Genomic DNA, 24,053 nt, shown 5'->3' on the forward strand with positions numbered 1-24,053 from the left:
AAATTTCCATAATTTTAAATTTCACTGGCATTTCAGAAGTCCTAAAGCTCCCTTGGTACCACCTATGAAAATGCCATTAAGTAATCAGCATGATCACACCTGCATTTATCATACATCAGTRCAATCCTTAAAATTCAGAGTCCTTATGTAAACTGTAAATATTCAAAGCAATAAAAAGAATATCATAATACAGGAATTTTAAAAAATCATCTCAAATCAGGATCCTGCAATACTTGAAAAAGGAAAATTTTTTTCATCTTCAAAATACTATGCCTAACTTCCACTTCTGTCCTCTAGCAACATAACCTGCTTTTTGCCTTTCAACMGTTCTGTTTCAGTCTGTTTTGAAAGACACCATTTATCCCACCTAACATTCATCCCTATCAGCTACAAAGTAAACCCCACTTTCTTTAAATCTACAGCAACTTACAAAGCTTTTTTTCCACACTCAATCAATTTTTATGTATTTAGTTCAGGCAGTCCAGGAATTGCTTTATTTTATCCTCASAGAAAGCATTATTTTTATATACATTTATCACTAGAACATGTGTATTTTTACTGCTATAGTACCTTAATAACCCCAGAATATCTCCAGCTTTTCAGGTTTGTTCAACTACTCAAACAGATTAAAAACAGAAACAAAACTGAACAAAATTGAAACTAGATTTTTCAAAACTTCCCTTTATGGTGTTTCCTTTGAAATAAATCTACCCACAGATTGCAAATTATGGAAAAACTAATACCTGGAATTATTTTAATGTGATACATTAATCAATGATTCTTCACTATTATAAGCCCTGATAAGTTCTTACCATGTAAGTACACTGTCAGTACACTGTTTTCAAAATTACACAGAAGTGGAAAGGGAAAACATCATTTAAGCCAAATCAAGCCTGAAATACGTAACTTTTATTGTATTGCTTGAGGTGTATATTTTAGTCCTCTCCATACATCAGTCATAAATTTTTTATTCTGAATTAAAATAGATGTTTTCAGTCCTTACGCTGAAGTGAAATAAAGCTATGTCTTTTTTATTCCCTGAACTGAAGTACTTTCAAGTACGCTATAAAGCTACAGTTGAGAATGGGAAGTTCCCAGACATTTAAATTAMTATCAATTTAAATTCTTAATCTCCACAGACATCCAAGTTTGAGGAGCAGAGTTTTGTTTGGTTTCTTTACTTCCTTTGCAAGTCCATCGCTCAAATGTGCAAAGTGTAMTTTAAAATACTCAGATCAACAGAGTTATCTCAGCTCTTGCACTGCTACCACTGCTCAGTTTTATTCACCCCACCGTCTCAGTCAGARCAAGCAGGAAGTTGAAGGCTCCCACTGTCATCAACCTGAAGAGGAAGGAAACTGAAAACCTCAGAGCCCAAGAGACAAACACATTATCATCTGAACAATCCACTTCTTCCCCAATGACAGTTATTCTACTTTCTATGTCAATGAATTCATGGACTGCAACACAAATTCACATAATTTCMTCCAAAGGGAATTCACTCTTCTAATTTCTAGATAGACACAAAGAGCAAAAGGTATTTATAATGTTTACATATGCAAAGGCAACCTCTGAAACTAAGGTCATTCTCTGAGGGCTGAAGATCCYGAAAGAGGCCTCCTAGATCTGAACCAGGAAGCCCACGTGATTATGGGCTTTTTATATGGTTAACATGTAAACAAGCTGCAAATGAGCCACATTTCATTTCTTAAATCTCATACAGGAATTCCAAAGACAGACACAAAAAAAAAAAAATCACTCAACTTCCAAAAGGATTCTTCCTGGTGAGCTGCCATAGATAAATCAGGATTGTAACAGCCATGACTTGGGAAGCAGAAGCCTAAGAATTCTGCTCATCTCCAGACAATACAAAGAACTGCCAGAAGGTYTCCACCTCTGGAGCACCTCTGCAGCAGCAGCTCAGCTCAATCTCTACGCAGCACTTAGAGCAAAACAAAGTGTGAAGTGTTTTACATCGAACATGAACTCTGTTACAGCAACTCAATTATAGCTATTGAACTGTCACTGCAAGGTACCTTTCTGGTTTCCATCACACAGCAAAACCATACGTAATCTAGCAGAGGGCAGACAAACACCTAAATGCTCAGCCAGAACCTATGAAGTCTTCATTAAATCTTTAATCCTAGATTAACTTACTCTGCACTCTCTCCCAATTATGGCAATTGAAAAAAAATGGCAATTCAGGCAAACATTTTTCAGACACCAAGGTGAAGCCAATCAACACCTACCACTCCCCACAGTGCACAGCCTTCAACACTCCCACGGCAGCTGTGGTCTGTCGTTCAAAACCTTGTCCTATGTGATCCGCATGGGCTCGTGTCCTGTCTTCAAATAGCATTTCACGGGGTTCACTGGTTCGAGGTAGGTACTGCAAGTTTTTTATTTCATTGGTAGTTCTGCATAAGAAAAACAGTAATAGTGAAATAGAAATTTYTCTGAATTACCTATTTTCCATCACTGCCAATAGGACTGGTTTTCTCCCTTCAATGAGAACACAATAGTCAAACAGGGAAAACAGTTAACATTTAGGTCAAATAAAAATGTAATGATCTATACAAAACATTAGAATACCTTTTCAGTGAAAAAAATAAAGACAAAAAATAAAGACAAAAAATAAAAATAAAGACAAAAAATCCCAACAAACACTAACAACAGTGTCAGGTCCCAAAGTGCACAGAAAGGCCCTAATGACTCAGCACCCTTGCTCAGTCTCCAMACAACAAACAGGAACCAAGAGACCCAGAATTCTGAACCCAAGGCCTGGGTCCTTCCTTGGTCCTGGTTTGCGCTGTGCTGCAGGAGCACCACTTTCCATCTCATCCAGAGGTATGCTGTGTCATGGATTTGMTTCTCAGCTTGTCCTCAGGACACTTTTATCATGCTACACCTAACGTGGCAGTCTCTGGATCTGACCATCATTGGCACACTGATTTCCTGGCTTGACCTCAGACTGGCCCCATCACCACACACTTGCCTGACACACCTGGATCTGGGCTGAATCTGGCGCCCAAGCCCCAGGTCTGCCCTACCTGATTCCATGAGGGAAGGCCATGTTCAGGAAATGGTCAGCCTTTGTTGCTTCCTGACTATTAGATATAGATTTTAATTGTTCCTGAGGTCTTTATTCATCTTTCATATTCTACCAAACTGCTGGGAAATGTGTGTGCATTTAGATCCATGTTGTCTGAGAGAAAACAGCAAAGGATTATTTCTTCAGGGTTTAACAAAAGTGAAGAAACACTGCAGAGGGGAACAGAGCCACAAGACTGTCTTCCTGGCCACCTGGAGCCAACCCTGTGCRCTGTTTGTAATCATAGCACAGCAAAGGCTGTGGTATCTGGAGACTGTGTAGTCCAACTTTTCCCACTCCACTAGAGTAAGCTGCTTGACTGTCAAGTCTTAAGCAAGATTCAGATCCCACCAGCTCCCTGGGCAACCTGCCCTAATCCTCATCTATGCAAAAAAGTAAACCCTTTTTTTCCTTATTTTAAATTGATTTTCTTGTAATTCCGTTTGTGTCCATTCTCTCTGTTCATGTCATGGCACAACTGAAGTAAGTCCTTTTTAGAACCTTCTGTGAGTGCTTAAACACATCGATATGATCCCACTAAGCATTCTTTTCTCAGGAGTAAATATTCTCCAAGGTCACCAGACATCCTCCATTATGGCAATGTCTGTCTCAGCCTGGTGAGCCCAGAACTGGGCATGCTACTGCAGATATGTCTCACAAGTGATGAGCAGAGAAGAATCCTGTCCCTCAATGTGCTGACAAGTGTTTTTCGTAATCCCATCCAGGAGTCTGCAGGTCTCCTTTGCCACAAAGGCACAACAAGGGCTTATGGCCAGGTCAATGTGGCCCCCACCAGCCCCCCAAGTCCTGCTCTGTTGGGCTGCTGTCCAGACAGCTGGTCCCCAACTTGTGCTGGTTCATGTGTTATTCCTCCCAGGTACAGGGCTTTGCACAGCCCTACGTTAACTTAGTGAGTCCTCCAAGCTGGCCCATTTCTACACCTCTACAGCCTCTCTACAGTTGAGGTCCTGGGCACATCAACTCCTCCTTCCAGTTTTGTAACACCTGCAGCTTGGTGAAGGTATGCTCTGTCCCACAATGCTATTTTGGAGATGCTGAACAATGCCAGCACAAAATAGGAAGGTCTGGATGACTTTAGTAGCAACTGTTTCCAGCTGGACTTTGTGCTGAGGCKCACAACCCTCTGCGCACAGCAGTTAAGCCAGTTCTTGGTCCACTTCACTCACCTATTAGTCYAGTCCATCCTTGGTTAATGTGCCTGTTAGGATGTTATGGGAGACTGGTGCCCAGTGTGGAAAGCCCTGACAAATTTGAGACAAACCAGACCCCTGGCACTCATCTCATCCTGTAAGCCAAGAATTTTGTTGTACGTCAGATGGATAAAGCGTAATTTCTCCTTTGTTAATCAACATTAGCTACTCTCAACTATCATCTTGTCCCTCATGCTTGAAATGGCATCTTYCCCACAATGAAGGTGAGATTCACTGGCCTGTAGCTGCCCAGATTCTGCTTCCTACCCTTCTAAATGACTGGAGGGACATTTGCTCCCTTCCAGTCCTCAGGAGCCTTTGCCAATTTGCCATGACCTTTCAAAGACAGTGGCCTTGCAATAACACTGGCCAGCTCCCACKGCACTTGAGGGATGTGACCCATCCCAGCAGGTCCCCTGGGCTTCTGTCTGTATAATCTGCATGTCTAGAAAGTTTCTTAACCTGATGTTCCTCCACTGAAGGCAAGTAGTCCTCTTTCCAGACATTCCTACTGACTCCAGGCATTCCTGAACGTAAATCTCACCAGAAAAGATGAGGGCAAAGAAAGCACTGTCTCAGTCTTTTCTGTGCTCTTTGTCCCCAGGYCCTTTGGCCCATTCAGCAAATTTCTTCCATTTTGCCAGTCTTTCTTCTACTGTCCATATGCCTGTCAAAGTCCCTGCTGCCCTTCACATTCCTTGCCAAATTCAACTCCAGATGGTCTTTGGCTGTAACTGCATCCCCTTCGTGGTTGGACAGTGTCTCTATACTCCTTCTGAGGCACATGACCCTTCTTCCACTTCTTGTACACTCCCTTTCTTGTGTTCAAATTTTGAAAAGAACTCCCATGACAATTCCTCATGASACATAATATTCAAGTTCCGCAGAGGTTGTCCCTTCTCTTCAGCTGGTTCTTATATCCAATACCATCTTTAAGCAAAGCTTAAAGATTTCATGTAATGTTGGAGTTATTATCTTCCAGGTGAGAGAGAAGCCCTTGTCTCTGGAGGCCATAACACATCCACTCACATGTAACAGCAGTATCTCACGGCATGTATCAATAATTGCATTGTGTGAAAAATTTCCTGAAGTTTTCACCTTAAATTTCTACTAAAGCTCCAAAAAGGACTAGCATCTTATTTGGCCACATGGTAAAAAGAGTAAAAAAAMCCAACAAAATTAAATCCAGATCCTTACATAACAAAACAACAAAAAAGTATTTGGAGGTGAAGATTTACAGAAGTTTTTATTAAATGTAGTATCAAACAGTAAAAGTTTTGGTATAAAATGAATTTGTAAAGAAAAGGTATTAACCAGACACTCATCAAGAAAGATAATTCAACTTACCTCTTCCTTTTGAAAGGTGACTTTGGCATGTCAGCCACAGGGATCATCTGTTCTCCTGGACGTACCCACATAATGGGACCATCATCACTGTCTTTACGACTCTCTAATTTTAAACTAGAAAGTGTTCCCCATGGCAGTGTACACTAATGGGAAATACAAGCCACAATTTTGAAGTGAGTTACTTTAAAAAAACTTAGTAAAAGCAGCCTTTATCTCTCACGATGAAAACACTTAGCAGAACACTCATTTATCTAAGCAAGTATCACATACTCTCACTTTATTATAACAGCACTACACAGCATATTGTCCCCCTTCTCCCAGCCCATTCCCTTCTGTCCTTACTTTCAAGAAGGGTGATTCTTCCAACATATCAAGGAATTCAGGGAAGTAATCCCCCACTTCCTCATCAACTGCTCCAACCAGGCTGATCTGTCTCATTGGGCCAGCTCTATACGTACCATGAGAGTATGTTCTTTTTACCTACAAGTAGAATATGACAACAAAAGTTACACCGAGCCCCCTACTGTGCAAAATCTACATTCAGTGAACATATTTCATCTCTATGCTTATGCTTTCTGACATTAGTCCTTCAGTCTTCAGTGTACTTAAGATTATTATGAAGTCAACTACTATGAACTCAAAAATAGAAGATCTAATTAAAAATCCATGACAATTGGTATTTTATCTTAAAACATGAAGTAAACTGGAGTAACTATTTATTGTCTTTCAAGAAGATAATATTCCAAACCAGCAACTTTAAAAACATCAACATATGTTCTGCTCAGTAATTAGTCAATAAGGACTCTTACCTGGATTACTCAAGTCTAGCTGAATTTCTATCTTTTTCTGCAACAGGCAGAACTGAGTTACAAGTAATTTAAACATTTCCTCTGCTAATCACCCTCTCCAATACGGCCTCTGTGAGAGCACTTTAACTGGAGCAAATTACAACAGTGAACATAAGGCTCATGAAGAATTTGTACAAAAAGAGAGACGATTATAGCCACTCTTCCCCTTTTGCTGTGCTGTGTTAGCACATCTTGTGCTCTCTTCAAACTTTAAGGGCTGTTAACATTCACCCCCCATGAGAAATCTTTTACTGTGAAATTTGAACAGAAACACATATTGTTTAAAGATTTCTTTCAACAATCTGATCTGTTGTGCTAGATCACCAAAATACTCAGGGCATGAGATTGATAAGGATCATGTCCACTTATGCTTCTGATTTCCTGTTTAACAGGAAAGACACAGTGGCATTATGAGATAAATATTAAGAGATCAGAAGGGAGGAAAAAGCAAGTGGATTACTGCATACACCAAGTAATGCTCCTGTACTGCACCTCTAGACATTCTGCATCCAAACCAAGAAACGAAAAAAAAGTGCAAGAAAAATAGTTAATGAAGTACTCCCTAGCTGTGGTCCTCACCCAAACAGACCATCGACATTCCTAGTAGCTATGGCAGTGCAGAAGAGAAATAGCAGCAATTTCTGAAAATAAAACTAAAATATGGAATAAGGAACAACACTGTGCCCTTCTGAGGAACTCAACCAATGTAACCAGATCTCTCCAGAAATGCAAAATCAAACAGTGTTCAGATCATCCCAGTCATCTCACACACCTAGCAAGTGGAGGACTGGCTAAAAGTAGTATTTTACAAACATCTTAGCTAATACTATAGCAAGCCATCACAGACACACTGAAGAGAACAATCCTGCTAGACCGTAATATTCCTCTATTCCTCAAATCCTTAGTCATACATTCCTGCAGGGTTTTTTTTTTTTTTTTTCAGAGACAGCTGGTGATTTTGTGATGAAATATCACAAAACAATTCATTTCTGCTGAATCTGCATCAGCTCAGACTTCAGCTATATCTGCACTGGTGCAAAGCATCAGGAGCTTGTACAACTAAAGCACTGAACAAGGAAGAACCCTAAAACCACTTTATGAAGCTACAGACAGCCACAAATCTGTGACAGTTTATTAAAAAACCTAACATGCAAARGGATGTTTCTTCCACTGGCATAAGCAGCTTAGCAATCCACCACTCCAGCTCAGGATATTAAGATGATGTTTTCATCTACATCCCTGATTAAAGAGAACCAGTTTTCTGCATTTTTCCATGCTTCCTTTCACTACCTACTACCACTCTTCTCAAGTMATAAGTGATCAACAAGGGAAAATGGCCTCAAGTTGTGCCACGGGAGGTTTAGATAAATATTTGAGAAAAATTTCTTCACCGAAAAGGTTGTCAAGCATTGGAACAAGCTGCCCAGGGAAACGGTTGAAACACCATCCCTGGAGGCATTTAAAAGATGCACAGATGTGGCATTTAAGGACATGGTTTAGTGATGGATTTGGCAAGACTGGGTTAACAGTTGGACTCTTACAAAGGTCTTAAAGGTCTTTTTCATCTTATATCATTTTATGATTCATACACCATATGATGAACTGGTTGTGAAATTACTCCAAGTGAAAACTCTCCTAAAAATACCAACCTAAAGCTTGGAAAAGCTGTGAAGCTTCCAGCTGGATCAACCCACTCMTTTGGCTTATATACCACTAGGTGTGGGTAATGAAGCATTCAGYCAGCAAAGTATATAACTACAGCATAATGCCTCTATTAAGGTGTATCAACAAAAAAATTCATACCTTCCCAAGAAAAGACCATGCCACTGAAAAGGTAAAACYGAAAAATCAACACAACTTTTTCAAGCATTCTATGTCCAACCCCCTTCACCTCCAGCTCTCCTGGTCAACCACCCTCRATCAACAGGCAGTACAATTGCTTCTCAAGATGCAGCTTAAAAGAGGAAACACCACTATGAATGCTAAAATAATGTCAAAGTTACAAATGATGAGGGGTTTCTTCTGGGACCATATTTGGAATCACATCATTACAAATACAGAATGAAATGTTTTGAGTAATTAAGAAGTCTGTGGTGGCTTAAACCCAGGCAGCAGATATGGATCTAACAGCTGCCTGCTCACTCACCCTTGCCCCACCATGGTAAGACATGGGAAAGGACAGGAAAAGCAAGGGAATGTATAGGTCCAGACAAACAAGAGTTTATTCAGTGAAGAGGAAACTGAAGAAGAAAAACCAACAAGTTTTCCACCACTCATCAACTCCCACAAGCAGCAATCCCCAAGCAATAGGCACTTTCCAGCCAACCCATCAGACTCCTCAGGGTTTTTTTGCTGAGCATGATGTTACACCGCACAGAATACCCCTGCAGTCAATTTGAGCCAGTGCCAACCATGTCCCCTCCCAGCTTCTTGCCCACCGCAGCCTACTCCTCAGGGACATCCTGGAAGCCKTGACAGTGTGCCAGTGCTGCCCAGCAACAGCCAAAACACCARTGTGTTATCAACCCTTTTAGTCACAAACCCAAAACAGTCCATGAAGAAAATTAACCTGTCCAGACTCAGCATGAACAGGAAATAAATCCATGCTGGTAACCCAAAAGGAGGATTTGCTCTTTTTCCTTCTTTCCTGGCAGCATTAGATCCTCTGAAGATGGACAGAGAGCAAGCCTAGGGAATTAATCTGACTTTAATCCAAGAATTAACTAAAAATATCTGTATTTTAGAAAATAATAAAAATTAAATAAAGACATAGGCCATAAATACTGATGTCTGGCCTGACAGAACAAAAGGGAATATGAAAGACAAAGCATCTCTGAGCAGTGAAAAGCAACTCTCATCTCTTCCATTAACTGGGTCGTAGCATCCTAAACTCTAGTCTTAGAGCAGAGGCTGATGCTTAAACTACACTATTAACTGGGTCGTAGCATCCTAAACTCTAGTCTTAGAGCAGAGGCTGACGCTTAAACTACACTATCTTAGATTAGGTTAAAGACTTAGACAAGCATGAATAAAAACGCGAAGTCATTGCTAGCAGGAAAAACTAATTTTCACTCACTCCCAACTTAGACTGCAACTAAGTAAKAGTGTGAAAACACCAAAACCTTCCACTGATGTTTGACCAATGACAAAAAAAAATTAATCCTTATAAAGAYAACAACCAAATAAATACAACCCGTGGCGTATTAGGTAACAGCAACATCTTCCATTCCTTTTACTATCGATATCCTTTGGCTAGKTTGTTCATAGGAAGAGAAACAGATTCTTCTATGTATTTCTCAACTCACAAAAACAATACTGATGTACTAAAACCTGTACTTACTCATCACATTCTAAATTAAATTATGCACTGACCTCTAACAAAGCATTATACATCTTCTATAAAGTAATCTTCCCAGATGTAATTCCACAGCTTACAGTGAGTATGTTTTTAGCATTTTACAGATTTGCTCAAAGAAATAACTGAACAACTTAAATCCATAATAAAAGGTGCAATCAAAGACATGCTGTTCTTCTAGCACATGGTCAGCAATGAATACATACACACAAATCACCCAGTACACACAGTATAATACCATGGCAGGTAAAAGAGATAAAAAACATATCAAATAATAAATATGACATCCTAACTTCTTTCTTCTCATGTAGCTTACATTTGAAGTATGTCACCTAAAAACACACAARAAGAGACTGTCATTTTCTTGCATCACAGTAATGGAAAATTATGACAGTGAAACCACCACTGCCTCCACGATTAGTAAAAATTGAGAATTACCTGCTTCTGTGACTCACATGGCCTCAACTGATTTTTTAATGCAGCAAAAAGTATTTTGACAGAATTGATTTGGGTCTAACAAGAATCTGAAGACTAAATGTGAAAATACATGTGTGTGTGTGTATATATATATATATATATATATATATATATATATATGTATGTAATATCAAAAATATATTTGAACATTATCAGCCCACAAATGGAAACATTTTAGACACCATTTGTTAAAGATGTTTCCATTTTGTGTTTGAATAAGTCACAAAGTGGAAGGAAAAATCCAGACAAACCATGCACTTCAAGACAGGAATTTAAAAGATGTGAACTGGGGTAAGTAATAACTGAATTCCTATTTTTAATATAGTAGGGTCTGGGTTGTTGTGGAGTTTGGGTGGAGAGCTTGGGGTTTTTTTTCGGTTGAAATGTAATCATTTTCCTGCTAGAATTTTAAAGGTTTAAACTTATTTCAATTTTTCACCTTTAAAAYGAAGGTCTAGAACAACAGTCCTCAGAGAAAAAAAATAACCAACAACAAACAAAAAAWTTATCCACCAACTGAACCCAAAATAATTTCAAGAAACACATAAAGTCCCACCAAAGACCAACAAAAAAACCCCAAAACATTACAACACCTAAGAATATGAAAGGACATTGAAGAAAGAGAGGGYTTCCATTTCACTACACAAGTGCACAAGCAATGTACTTGCACGCTGCTGTCTCAGTGTTATCTCAAACGCTACAGCCATGAAGTGGCCCTGTACCGTTCCGGCTCATTTGGTACATTTTGATAAAGGGCCCACATGGTTTCCTGTTCCTTGCCAACTTTTTTCAAATTCTTAAATGCTTCCTTCTTTTTCCAGTTTMAAATGGGAACCAACACTGAACAAATATTCATCAAAATTACTGAGTATTTGTAAAATCAGAGCAATCTGTTTGGCTGCTTTTTACTATTAAAACACCTTCACCTTTTTTTCCTTTTTTAGGTCAAGGTTTTGGTATCAGAATGGTATGCCTTGACAGTTCGTCATTAAAAACCTTTTATTTCAATAAACAGTATTTCTCAGTTGGAAGGTTTTGGAATTGTAATCCCAAGATTTTTACTGCATTTTTAGTTCCACCAGCATCCTTTACCACTGTAATTCATTTATCACCTGGCATGATTCATCTCGCGGATTAAATCCTCAAATAATACTATGGACAGACAGAGGTTTTTAAAAGCAAAATGTCTTTGCTTTTATTCTAAATGGTTAGGTAACTGTTTCCTAAGTGGAAAACAAASGAGTACATGTTGCAGATTTCTAACTGTGAACTCATTCTCAGATCAACAGTATYTCAGTAAGTGAAAACTTCTTGTGCTTCAAGACAATAGGTTGCCATCATCTATCAAAAAGTCTCTTAAACGCAGTCTTACAGATCAGTTTTAAAAATTGGGTGGTTTTTGKTTTTTTAGACAAAAAGAATACTTTTTAAAGATTTTTAAGAAGAATTTTATTAAGAATCAATCTTTTTTAGATTAAAAAAAAGAGAATGGGGCAATATATATGCTTTAACAGATATAAAATGTAACTTTTCATCATCCAGAAGGAAAAAAAAAGTAGGTTTTATTTTGGAGGACTTGAAAGCAGTTACTAAAAAATGCTATACCTTTTTAATAACTAACCAAACATTTGATCACCTTAAAAACAAGAAGCCAATTCTGTTGAGAACAAAATTGTACTGAAAACTATTGAGACACAACAGAAAAGACTTAATTCAGAACATAGGAAAATTACACAACATATGGAAATAGACACTGCCCAAATCACTAATGACAAGGAAATTAAGCACTAACGAATTATTTGAGATTTTCTTTAAAAAAGCTTTTTCAGCAATTCCACTCAAACCCTAAAGGAACTAATGATTTTATGCAGGACTTCCCAAATTAGAAAATGACTAAACAACAAAAACCTTTCTGCAAAAGGAATGTTAAAGAGCTAAATAAGGAGGACAGAGAAGATACTATTAAAGGAGGCAAAAGTGAACGGGAACAAGAAGCTCTGTGCAAAACCTGAAGAAGTGAGGACAATCCCTCACATAAAAAGTCACAAAGCAAACATGAACTATCATTACTATCACAGTTCTTCTGCTAACATACTTATTTATTATAATATTTGACTATTCAGTGCCCGTCACAGTTAACATAACAACATGAAGCTATTTCAGACTGGGAACAAAGACAATAAAAATTATTTTTTCTGAAGRTAACAGGCCTGTTATTACGTAATGGGGCTGATTGTGTAGTCCCATAGTCATCCTTGAGCTACTTCTGACATTTAAACAATATAATTCACCAACTCAGTAACAAAACCAATCCCTCAAAAGTAGTTAAGTAGTTCTGCTGGATTAATGAAACAAACTGAACTCACCAGTTCAAGAAGCAGCACAGCTTGGCACAAGAACACACAACAGGGAGGAAAGAAGGAATGAGGAATTTTTCTTTTAGCAGCAGCAGGTACCAGATTGGCTCTGACCATTTGTCTCATTGCTCACTGAGGATTTAGAGTGAATAGAGGGAATAGACTGTAATGACATGCATCCTCTCATACTTAAAGCACAAAGGCAGTAAGGTAAAACAAGACAAAACTTTAATAAATCACTCCAAACAGTGTGGCACAGTTGACATGATGGAAGGGATGCCATCCAGAGGCTTGAAAGATGAGCCTTGTGAAACTCATGAAGTTTAACAAGGCCAAGTGCAAGGTCCTGCACGTGGGTTGGAGCAATCCAAAGCACAAACACAGAGCTGAGAAGCAACTGAGAGCAGCCCTGGGGAGAAAGACTGGGAGGTGCCATTGGCTGAGAAGCTGGACATGACCCAGCAATGGGCATTTGCAGCCCAAAAGACAATTGTGTCCTGGGCTACATCCAAAGCAGTGTGGGCAGCAGGTCAAGGGAGCAGATTCTGCCCCTCTGTTCAGCTGAGATCTCACCTGCAGCGCTGGGGTGCCAGCACAAGGAGATGGACCTGCTGGAGCAAGTCCAGRGGAAGGGCATGAAGGCGAGAGGGCTGAAGCCTCTCCTASAAGACAGACTCTTCACGACAGAATGGAGCTGCTCAGCCCAGACAAGMGGCTCCAGTGAGACCTTTGAGCAGTCTTCAAACACCTAAAGGGGACCACAGGAGAGCTTGAGAGGCACCATGTACAAGGGCATGCAGTGACAGGACAAGGTGGAATGGCTTCAAGCTGAAAGAGGGAAATTTAGCTTTTACAAAGAATTTGTTTGCTGTGAGGCTGGATGAGGCACTGGAACAGACTGCCCAGAAATGCTGTGGATGTCCATCCTTGGAAATGTTCAAGGCCAGGCCAGATGGGGCTCCGAGCAACCTGGTCTAGTGGAAAGTGTCCTGYCCCTGTCCATGGCATGCTGTTGGAACTAGATGGTCTTTAGGGTCTGTTCCAACACAAATCACTCCCTGATTACAACTCAAAGCCACAAAATGAGTTTTTCAAATCTGGAAGACAGTAACACACCATTTTAAAGAAAAAGGTGTTAAGAGAAGACATAGAGAAGCCAGAGACCATTTAACCTGATTCCATTTTCCAGAAAAAACACTAAGCTAGATACAACTATCAACCACAGAGAAAATAACATGGAAAGAACTAATAAACATGGTCAAGTGAAAAATATCTTAAGTCAAATTAACCTTTGTTTTTATGACTGGATAGGCTTCTTCAGAGGACCTACAGACATCTTGACATTTGAATTATATTCTAAAAACTGCTACAGAAACATGGCCTAGTAAGAGCAAATTGTGGGAAATTTTGCCTTTGCTCACTWAACTACCAAAATGAAAGGATCAATTTTGAGGCAGGCAGCAAGAATCCTTCCTTTGAACACAGTGTATCCTCATGAAACCCACAGGTATCACAGCACTGCAAGTCTGTTACAGGAAAAGATCAAAATTAACAAGATCTTGAAACTGGAGAGGGGATCTGAATGCAAAGATGTAATGCAATTTTAACAAATACAAGAACTACACTATATATTTAATTATATATTTAATGAACTGCATAAACATGAAAGCAGAGTGAGTCAATTAGCAGGAGCTGCTGCTACAGCAGATCACAAACTGCTCAGAAAAAGAAATAACTAAGTGCAATGATTTGCAAGACACAGCACTCTTCTCATAGTCCCTGATATCAATATACCAGGCAGATACTGTCGATTTTTTCAGTGTTATATTTTAAGCAAAAGTAAGGACGACTGAAGTGCACATAAGAGGAGAAYAGTAAGACTAATAAGGGTATAACATGTAATTGCAGACTAAATAACTCAAATTACTTAATCTAGGGAGAGAGAAAAAAGGAGCTGTTAAGCAACCTGCAACTACAAAGAAAACTGAAAGAAAAATTGTTTGCCTTGTCTACCAAAGATCAGAATAAAAGGATAAGAGGACAAACAAGAAAAAAAAAAAAAAAAAAAAAAAAAAAAAAAAAAAAGAGACTTTACAACATATTTCTTCATTAAGAGTAGAAACACCTTGAGATCTCCCGCAAACACATCAGACAACGACTTGTCAGGTATGGCCTAAAAATAGTCCATCTTGTCTTGCAGCAGAGGAATTGTTGGGTACTGAGCAGCATTTTACTTTGCCTGTACTAAGAAGTTGCCTCTGGGACAAGACAGAAAAATCAATGCACTAAGCACTGTTTGTTTCAGCACAGCAATAAAAATTTATACTTGCCCAGCACAAGGAAAAAGTAATGAGTTCAAAATACTGACATTTGTCTCAACAGCAYTAAATAGCTTAAGTGAAGTGATGTAAGCTGCAAGCAGGCAGCAAAAGCTGATTATTTACKTTCTTTAAAATCCTCATAAGAACCTGACAAGATTCATGGCTATCGAATAACTGATGCAGCTGTTGCCACCTACACAAATGACAGAGCCCAGGGAAGATGGAGCCACAAGACAGTTTTTCACCATCTGAAGGACTCACTTGTTGGCTGCAAGGATATCCAGACTAATTTCATTTTGCCCAGTTACAGAAACAGTCRGACTAAGCCTTACAGTCAGTTCACMAAGARCTGTTAAACTAACACAAAAAAATGTTAAGTAGTACTTAGGCATAGGCCCAAGCTAGGTGATGAAAAACTCCCCAGTTCGTCTCCCTGCAAAATTTAAAAGCTAATTCTCTTTAGACAGAACCAGTTCCAAATTCCTCTCTCCTGTGCCGCTATAAATATTCTCATTAATTTCTGTCCTTTACAATCTTCTATCAAGTAAAATTACATTACTCCTGCCTGACACAAGTGTATTGGGAAGGAAGGCGAATGAAGTTAGTTTTAACTACAACTGTGAAAACTGAGTAAATTACTTGAGAGATGCAGACCTTCCAGGTAAGCTCAGGAGCACTMCAATTTTGACCTCAGCAACAGAATTTACTGTGAAATCTGCCTCTTGTCATAGAACTTAATGACTTAAAAATATGCATTACTTAAAACCAAAAAAACCCAAACCCACATCTGTCACAAAACAGGAGGTGGATGTATGAGTAGTACCAAAAGGATTAACTTGAAAAATAAAAACTGATAAAACACTCTATAATACTTTCCATTTYAGGCTTAGCTCAACCTTCTTTCTCCTTTTTATAATACTTTTTTAGATCTTTTAAAATACTTACACTTGTCAGACTGATTACATGTGTTACATGAGCTCTGAGAAACCACCAAAGAGCTTCTTGTACCAAAKTGAGCTTCATTAAAATTAGCGAAGAAATACTCAAGTTTCTTAAGAGTGATAAAGTCCAACAAAACATACTCAAAGCAGAYTTGATAAAACCAACTTTCTACTTAGAGCTCAGAAAACAACTCCTTCCTCAAATGAGGCTATACAACAACTGCTACACATTGCTCGGGATAAGCAATACCACAGTACAAAGAGTGGGCAATGTAGGAACAGAAAACTAAATACATATAAAGTTTCATCAAAATATGCTGCAACACAGTATTAGAATCGCTTTAAAAGATTCACAAAGAACTTACTGAGACAGGAGAATGTTTCTCAATCTRCACAAAACATAACAAGTCAGAAAGGACAATACAAAGCTAACAAAACATTTCAACTCTAGCAAGCCACACTAAAAAAAAAAAAAACCTTCATAAACAGCCAAAGTAAGACAACAGGAAGTTATAAGGAAAAATAGATTGAATAACTAGGCAACCAAGATACTAACTTAAATATTCCCGGAAACAGGAATGCTGCACAAAAGAAAACTTAAATCTGATGTTTGCCAGTACATGCTATTTACATACCACATACCCCTTAGTTATCAAAAACACAAGAAGCCTAGCATTTTCTGTCAAGCAAATAAAATGAGAAATTATAAAATGCCATGAAAACTAAGAAAAAAAAAAAGAGAGAATACAAAGGAAAAGAAGATACCAGAACTAAACCTCTAGCCAAGTAAAATATAGCTTAGAAGACAGACCATGGAGCTGACCAGCTGAATGCTGTAATAACACAGATTGGCTTCTTTAATCTGCCACAGCCTCTCTTTGTTCCTCCTTCACTTCCACAAAAAGGGGAAATTATGATTTCAACCCCAATGAACACAGGACTCACTTAAGTACAGATGTTGATGTTACTGCTGTAATACCAATTTAATCTATTATTTTAGTAAAACAATTCTATTACAATTGAAAACAACAAAATTTGGGCTTTTCTTRACTATTTCTTTAGGGCAGGTATTAGCACACAGCCATGCCTGTGCWAATGCTACCCAAGCTGCATTTAAGGAACGTATTTACAAGGTCATATCCAGCTTTTCTTATATAAAATGGCCAAAGACAGAGTAGCTTTGGAGAACTGCCCATGATATGTTCTATGATTTTTATTATTAATGATTCAGTTTACATACTCAAGAAAAACAGTGACTCTAGTTCACAGAATATTCATATTCCATGGCAGTAGCTATTTTCTCAACCAGCACTGCAAATGTTCTCTTACAGCAACATTTTAGCTCTGCATATCCTTGTGGATAGCAMACAGTTGAAATCTGTCAATACGTGCAAGTGTTCTAYGCAACTGTTTATGCAGCCAAAAGAAAWAAAAAMCCMMRTTTTTCATCACAAAGATGACATTGTAACACTTGAACTCTTYGTAATTGTTCAAAAGTGAAGACTTTCAGTCTAGTTTAAAGCTGATCCATACAACATCAAAATTCACAAATAAGGGAGTTAAAAGGATAATTGTGAGACAAAGTTGATATAATTAAAAATAAGATTGAGTTTCTTCATAATTGTTTCATACTCACTGTAGGGGCTTTATGCAATAACCTCATCACCAAGGTGAAAATCTGACAGATGTTCTTTTCCTGAAAACCAGTACTATAAATAATTTCTGTGCAACAGAAATGTATTTTCWATAGCAAGTTAATAAACAGCAGAGGTGGTGTTTAATCAGCAACTGTTGATGAGAGAGTTTACTGTCATTTCTCATCAAAAAATTTAAAATAAAAAAAATATTCAGAACCTGCCAGGTATTCTTCCATTTAACTTAAGAGCTTTACAGAGAATCCAACCAAGAGAGRAAAAAGGCAAAAGGCTAAGGACCGAATCAGTAGCCACATTAAGCCCCAAGTTCTCCTTTAAGGATAAATTTAGAAAGCCCAAACTACATATGCTGCTAATTTAACTGTGCCCTACACAGGTTTTATGTGTAACATTGTATTAAAGCATTTCAGTTTTATGACAAAGTTCATACAGATAACTATGGTACACAYACCCAGAAAGCCACAACTAAACCCTTTAAACCCTCCAAAACTCATGGTTAAACTTCAGCTACAGAAACAAACCAGAAGAAACCTACACACACGGCATGCAAACACTTCCCCTCCCCCAAAAAATCCAATTTTATGTCTCAGTTGACAAATTTTTCTCTCTTCTCATCTTCAATACCGCAGGACGTACTTCTTACTTAAAATCCCTTGTTTCTAGTCTTCTGTATCATCYACATAGCACAGCTATTAGCAACTAATCTAAAAAAAACTCACAATTGTTTGAAACCATTATATGACTTTAGAAAGTAAAATGTATAACCTCTTACCTGAGCATGAAAATTTGACATAGTCGTTGTCTCTATATCTTTCTTTCCCAAAATCTCCATTTTCACTGGTGAATTGGGAAAATTAAATGAAAAGTAGTCTAAAAAGTCAGGTAAATAAGTAGCTGCCCCATGAACAATACCCATTACATAGTAAGCTGCACAGTTTTCATTTTCACTAAAAACCAGACCCACAAACTCTTCTGCAAATCTCTCCATCTCCACAGGAGACAAGTGGGAGAGTTCATTACTGTAGGCATGGATAACTGATGCACCTCCGTTAGGCTGGTGCTCAATATGAATCAGCTGTTTGAACTCCAATGTGTCCAACCTTTTGAGTTTATTTTGAACCCGTGGCTCCTTTAACGAGACAAATGGAAACTCACTGTTCTCTGGTATCTTGGACTCACAGTCCTTCTTGGGATCCATATTTTTCCCATTGAAATCCTTAAGATGATCATCTRTGATGCCTTTGGCTTCCTGATCTTCAATATCAGAAACCAATCCTGAGCAGATGGTCTGAATGGATTTGCTGTACATTTTTGGACGCTTCCTCTTCTCGTTCTCTTTATGTTTCTTTTTCTTTTTCTTCTTAACTTTTTTAATCTGTAGCTCTTCTGCATTGGTTTTTGGTTTCTCCTTCCCACCTGTTGAGAGTTAAAAAAAAGATTTCTTAAGGATGTTTRTATATAAAATATGTATTTAAAGACTGGGATTCAAAGTCACCAAAACCCTCACTATGGCACACAAAGATCAGAGACCAACGCAAGGGTCACAACGTGTATTTTACCAAACGCAAGGAGAGAAAGAGACACCTGCCATGGTCACATAATGACTGATAAATAAGCTGAGACAACAAGGGAAGGACATAACACAAGTTTCCCAAGGCTGCTTTCCTGATGAGTCACAGCCCATCATTCCYTTTATCTGGTCATTAGCATTTACTGTCCCAGAAACATCACAAGACAACTGTCCAACACTGCCAGACAATGGGTTTACAAACCATCCATGGATATCAAYCCGCAGCAGCATCCTGCTCACAAGATGCCACTGCCAGAACCCAGCTTGTCTGATGGGCTTTAGATGGACATTCTTTCACAGCTAGACAAACTTTGTTGACATGTGGGAACACCTAAAAACTAACTCTATAAATATTAAAAAATAAAATTAAAACAAAAGACACATTAAAAAACAACGCTCATAAAACAGAAACGAGCTTCAAGTTCACGTAACATGGAAGCTGAAGTGAAAACAAACAGTAACGTCCTAAAGGCAGAAATTATTCATTGGGGTATAATRTATTCAAGTGATTCCCAAGGTAAATGTTCTCACTTGTTTTAAATGAGTGAGGCAGGTTTTTTTGCAAGTAATAAAAGTGGTAGCCAAAAAAACTTCTAGCACTACACTGCCCTAAGATCAAGCAGTCAAAATAATTTAGCACACAGWAAAATTAAGTTAGTGGGTATGTTTCAGAACAAATTCAAGACCAACACATTCAAGACCAGCACATTCAAACAGAGAAGCTTAGAAGTTTAAAAAATTGTGTATTTCAATGCAAGACTAAGCAATCTAAAATCCAAAAGAGTTAAGTTATCCAGTCTCTACTACTGTCCTGCAGTAGACTATTTTAAGCTTGCCATCCTCAGCCCAAGAAACTCTCAAGAAGCCTTAAAAAAAAAATAAAAGAGACCACAACTGTTGGTGCATCACAAATTCTCACTGATGATTAAGAGGTTGGACATGGAAGCTGCAGATACTGGAAAGGAGAACAAGCAATTAAGACACTTGTCTCTGAGCCTCCTGAGGTTTGTTATAGGAGCTAAATACCTCTGGGATTCCTGAAGTGGTGGCAGAGTTAGTTATCTCCCTCGATTGTATTTTCTCACAGAGAAGGGAAGGAGAAGTGCCTGAGGTCACTTCATTTCTTACTTAGTCCAAACAAGGAAATGRGCTCTAGGATTTCTTAACCTAATCCACACAGTCAATAACTACAAAGACTCCCTTCACTCACAATCAAATTTAACATGGCATACTCTGTGAACACAACTTCACTTTTAGCTAAGTTCAACTGCCAAAAGGCAGAGAGTACATTCCTGGAAGTCTGTCCTTTCTTAGGCAAAATTAAATGTAAGCCCAGCATCAAACCTCTGCAACAGGAATGTTTCATCTGGTAGATGAAATATTGACCACTTCTTTGTTACTATCTTCCTTCTGTCAAAAGAGTCTTTAAGTCTAGTGGGCATGAAAAGTCCAGGAAGAGCATCAGCACATGTACAACTAACTACCTCAACCTTAGAGAAATCCTGAAAATAGCTCAYTGAGGGTGGCAGGGTACTTCAGTGAAATGTCATCACGTGACAAAAATCACCAACTGCTCGCGTTCTGGGCTATTGTAATGGTGTCAACATGGCACAGGTTCCACTCAAGGAGAAATAAAAACCAAGAAAYGGTTTATGACAGTGGGAAGTTACATATTGCAGGCTTTGAAATCTCAATCCAAGTCTCAAGATTCGGACTCAGAACATTTTTCCCCCTTCTCCTGACTGCAGGAATACATAACCAGAAAGCATCCRTGAGTATACAAGTATTTCAAATGCTTAAAAATGCTTCAACTTAACATTTTAAAATTGTTTCACTCTAAATATGAAAATTTGTTGCCATACTGATGGATATCACAAACAAGTCAAGCATTCTGCAGTATTGAATATACAAACTATGGAATTATAGCACCAAATGCTGGAGCAAAGTGATGCAGGGGGGAAGTAGGAGTTACCTATCAACCCATTTCACTTGTTTTTCAAATGGACCTCAAATTTTGGTCAGAACTAGTCACTYAGATCTGGAGCTTAATGCATGACAGGGAAAGGAYGGAAATCATATTCACTGGGGTCCAATCAGAGTAATATAAATGTCAACAAAACTTCAAAGCAAAAAGCTATTTGCTGTGGTAAGAGTCAAATCGGTCTCTCTTACTTGAGMATGTTTGTAATCACCAAAGAAAATYTTAAGACAGCTGAAGATCAGCATCTGTATGTTCCTGCTGAACATCCATCTGTTAAACCACATTCCATCATTAACAGCTGAAATGTAAGGTACTCATATAAAACATGGGTATGAATCTGTATCTGTGCAAAATAATAAAAATTGTTGACTTCCATTCCTACAGTACAAAGAAGGCAGATGGTCAGCCCTGAAGTGGTAAGACAGTTGAACTGGATGATCATTGTAGGTCCCTTCCAATGAAATAGTTGACTCATTCTAATCATCAGTGAGCAGTACTCAAAAGAGCACAACCATGGTCTTCAAAGAAGTGGTGCCTTTCAGATAGAAACACAGATGGAAYGTAAATCAGTCTCAAATTATGCAAAGTTCACATGAACATATCTGAAAAGGTTTATCTTCAAAACCAGYTGTTAGAGTACATTTTATTTAAGCTGGTGTCACTTAAAGCTTTGGAATCACTTAAAACCTCAGAAATTATACTAAAAGGTTTTTAAAATGAAGAATGTTTATCATTCCCTCTGTTTTCAAACCATCTCTACAAAACCTTCACAAAGGATAAAAGTTCTTAACCAGAGGACAAAAATAATTATTTTTTCAGGTATATAAAAGAAATTTTCTGCTCAGCATTAAATACATTGATTTCAATACAGACTGTTTTTACTTCTGAACACAAGATAAATGGGTTATGTCATTTACATATATATCAAGTATTACAACTCTTCATTGTACACATTCTAAAATCACACTAAGTTGCAAAAATGATGTGCACAATATTTTCCCACAGCCTCTCACTTCTGAGTGCAACTCTCTTCCACAGAACTTTTTGGATTTCTATATATAAAAAGGATGGAACWGAGATCAGCCTTAATTCTGAAACACTTGGAAACAAAGAGAGCAACAACCACTGRAAGAACAAAAGGCTGTATAACAAAAATAACCACCAGAAGATCTATGATGGAACGTAGCAAGGCCCCCTGAACTGCTACTTGCAGCTGGAAGAGAAAAATGCTACGTGTCTATCCTTGGGAGACAAAACGTGAATCCTTCTTTGAGGGTCTGAGCTACTGATGCCACTGAAGTTGAAAAAAGTCTTGAAACACAGCGATCAGAAGACAAAAAGGATTCCAAACAGGCTTTTTCCAAAACATTACTAGAATTAAAGAGTTTGAAAAAAAATGCATACCAACAAGAGTAAAACTTAGTTCTCTAAAACCACTTCAAGCAGGAATTAGGAAACACGACTTTAAAAACTTCTTAGTTATTTTAAGCCTTTTTCAAATTCACATGAGCTTTTGCTACTGCATATAYAAGACAAATTCTGTCCAAATCTCCATTTCATTTCCCCACTGGCAGCAAATGAYATACATTCAGAAAATTATTTTTAGATACTTCATACACCATATTGAAAGAAAAAACATTTMTATGATAAAACTAAATTGTATATTGGAAGACTGAAAAAATGAGAAATTCCTAATTATTAGTTCAGCCCTCCAACAGATATGACACAGCTGAGCAATGTATGGGCTCACTGCCAGATGATCCAAGCCCCCACGCTCGTCTGTCACTGCTCCTGGCACAGGGTCCTGCACCACTGCAGCTACTGACCGATGCTCATCTACTGCACAGCAACACAATGGCTCAGCAGAAATCTATTAACTCTGCTGCTACATGAGTGARCTGGCTCACAGCACTGTCAGACAAGAGCTAAAGCATACAGACCAGCAGGAACAGGACACAAGGGGTACTAGAACCCACCTCTTCTCAAGGCAGTAATCCACCTGATCTCCTTAGCTCTGTCTGTCCCCCGCACCTTCTCTGTCCACCTCAGCACAGAACAAAACTGAATTTTTAACAGTAAAAAAAAAAAAGTCCTACCACCTCACCCAACAGTACATCTATGAGACAAACAATTTCCTAGCAAACCTTAATGAAAATTTTTGTGTAACTCAGAACTTTTAAATTTAATAAAGAAGTTATAATAATTACCTTTTAAAGGTAACATTTTAGTTCATTTAACTGTAATATGGATCAGACTACAATTTCCTCCATSTCTTCTCTTACAATGAATGTGGGTGATGTACAGTGCTTGCTCTCCATACTGCTTTGAAACCTGCATATGCCCAACTTCAGAATATTTATGTTGACTAATTTCAGCATATAGACAATTCTCCTGAAGAATACAAACATGAAATGAAAAACTGATATCTAGAAGTAAATAATATTTTTCAGCAAAGCTTGACTAGAATGCGACAGAAAGAGAAGGAAGCACATTTCTACCCTAAGGCTTCTGCTCTGATGAATTTCAAAGATCCACTCTGAAGTAGGTGTTTAAAGCTGCTCAGAAGCTGCAAATACTTCAACACCAAAAGGAATCAGCTTGCTGGAATACCAGAATTGCTATCAGCAATGGCCAAAATAAATACTTTTTCCTTGTTCTTCTTCTGCATTAGCGGTAGAGAGGATCAGAAACACACTCATTCAGTCACTCCTCTGCTGCACGTACCAAAATAGTTTCAACTAAAATGTGCTGCTTCTTCCAAAAGCAGAAACACTGCTTTGAGATTCAACTAATGGACACTAGAAAAGAACAGCAGCTTTCCACATCTCTCTAAGACAGTAATCAAGTTGACCCAGAGCAGACATCCAGAACTTGGTGAAAACATAAATAAGCAAACCAG

At 38.2% G+C, this 24,053-nt stretch overlaps 1 protein-coding gene across 2 annotated transcripts in view; it reads right to left on the reverse strand.

Moving 5' to 3' along the window:
* RSBN1L (round spermatid basic protein 1 like) overlaps window positions 1-24,053 on the reverse strand; it is a 49,143-nt gene that overhangs the window by 7,824 nt on the left and 17,266 nt on the right. The window contains exons 3-7 of one of the 2 annotated variants that reach the window (XM_057364472.1): window positions 18,759-19,019; window positions 18,376-18,440; window positions 5,992-6,129; window positions 5,650-5,792; window positions 2,250-2,417 (exon numbers count right to left, since the gene is read on the reverse strand). In XM_057364472.1, coding sequence (XP_057220455.1) covers window positions 2,250-2,417; window positions 5,650-5,792; window positions 5,992-6,129; window positions 18,376-18,440; window positions 18,759-19,019 — 775 coding nt within the window. Of the gene's footprint in view, window positions 1-2,249; window positions 2,418-5,649; window positions 5,793-5,991; window positions 6,130-18,375; window positions 19,020-24,053 lie in introns of both variants that reach the window. The other variant, XM_057364471.1, reaches the window with a different exon arrangement.

The sequence above is a fragment of the Malurus melanocephalus genome, unplaced genomic scaffold (genome assembly GCF_030028575.1).
Source record: "Malurus melanocephalus ecotype Western Australia unplaced genomic scaffold, MMel_1.1 scaffold_39, whole genome shotgun sequence".
Taxonomy (NCBI): domain Eukaryota; kingdom Metazoa; phylum Chordata; class Aves; order Passeriformes; family Maluridae; genus Malurus; species Malurus melanocephalus.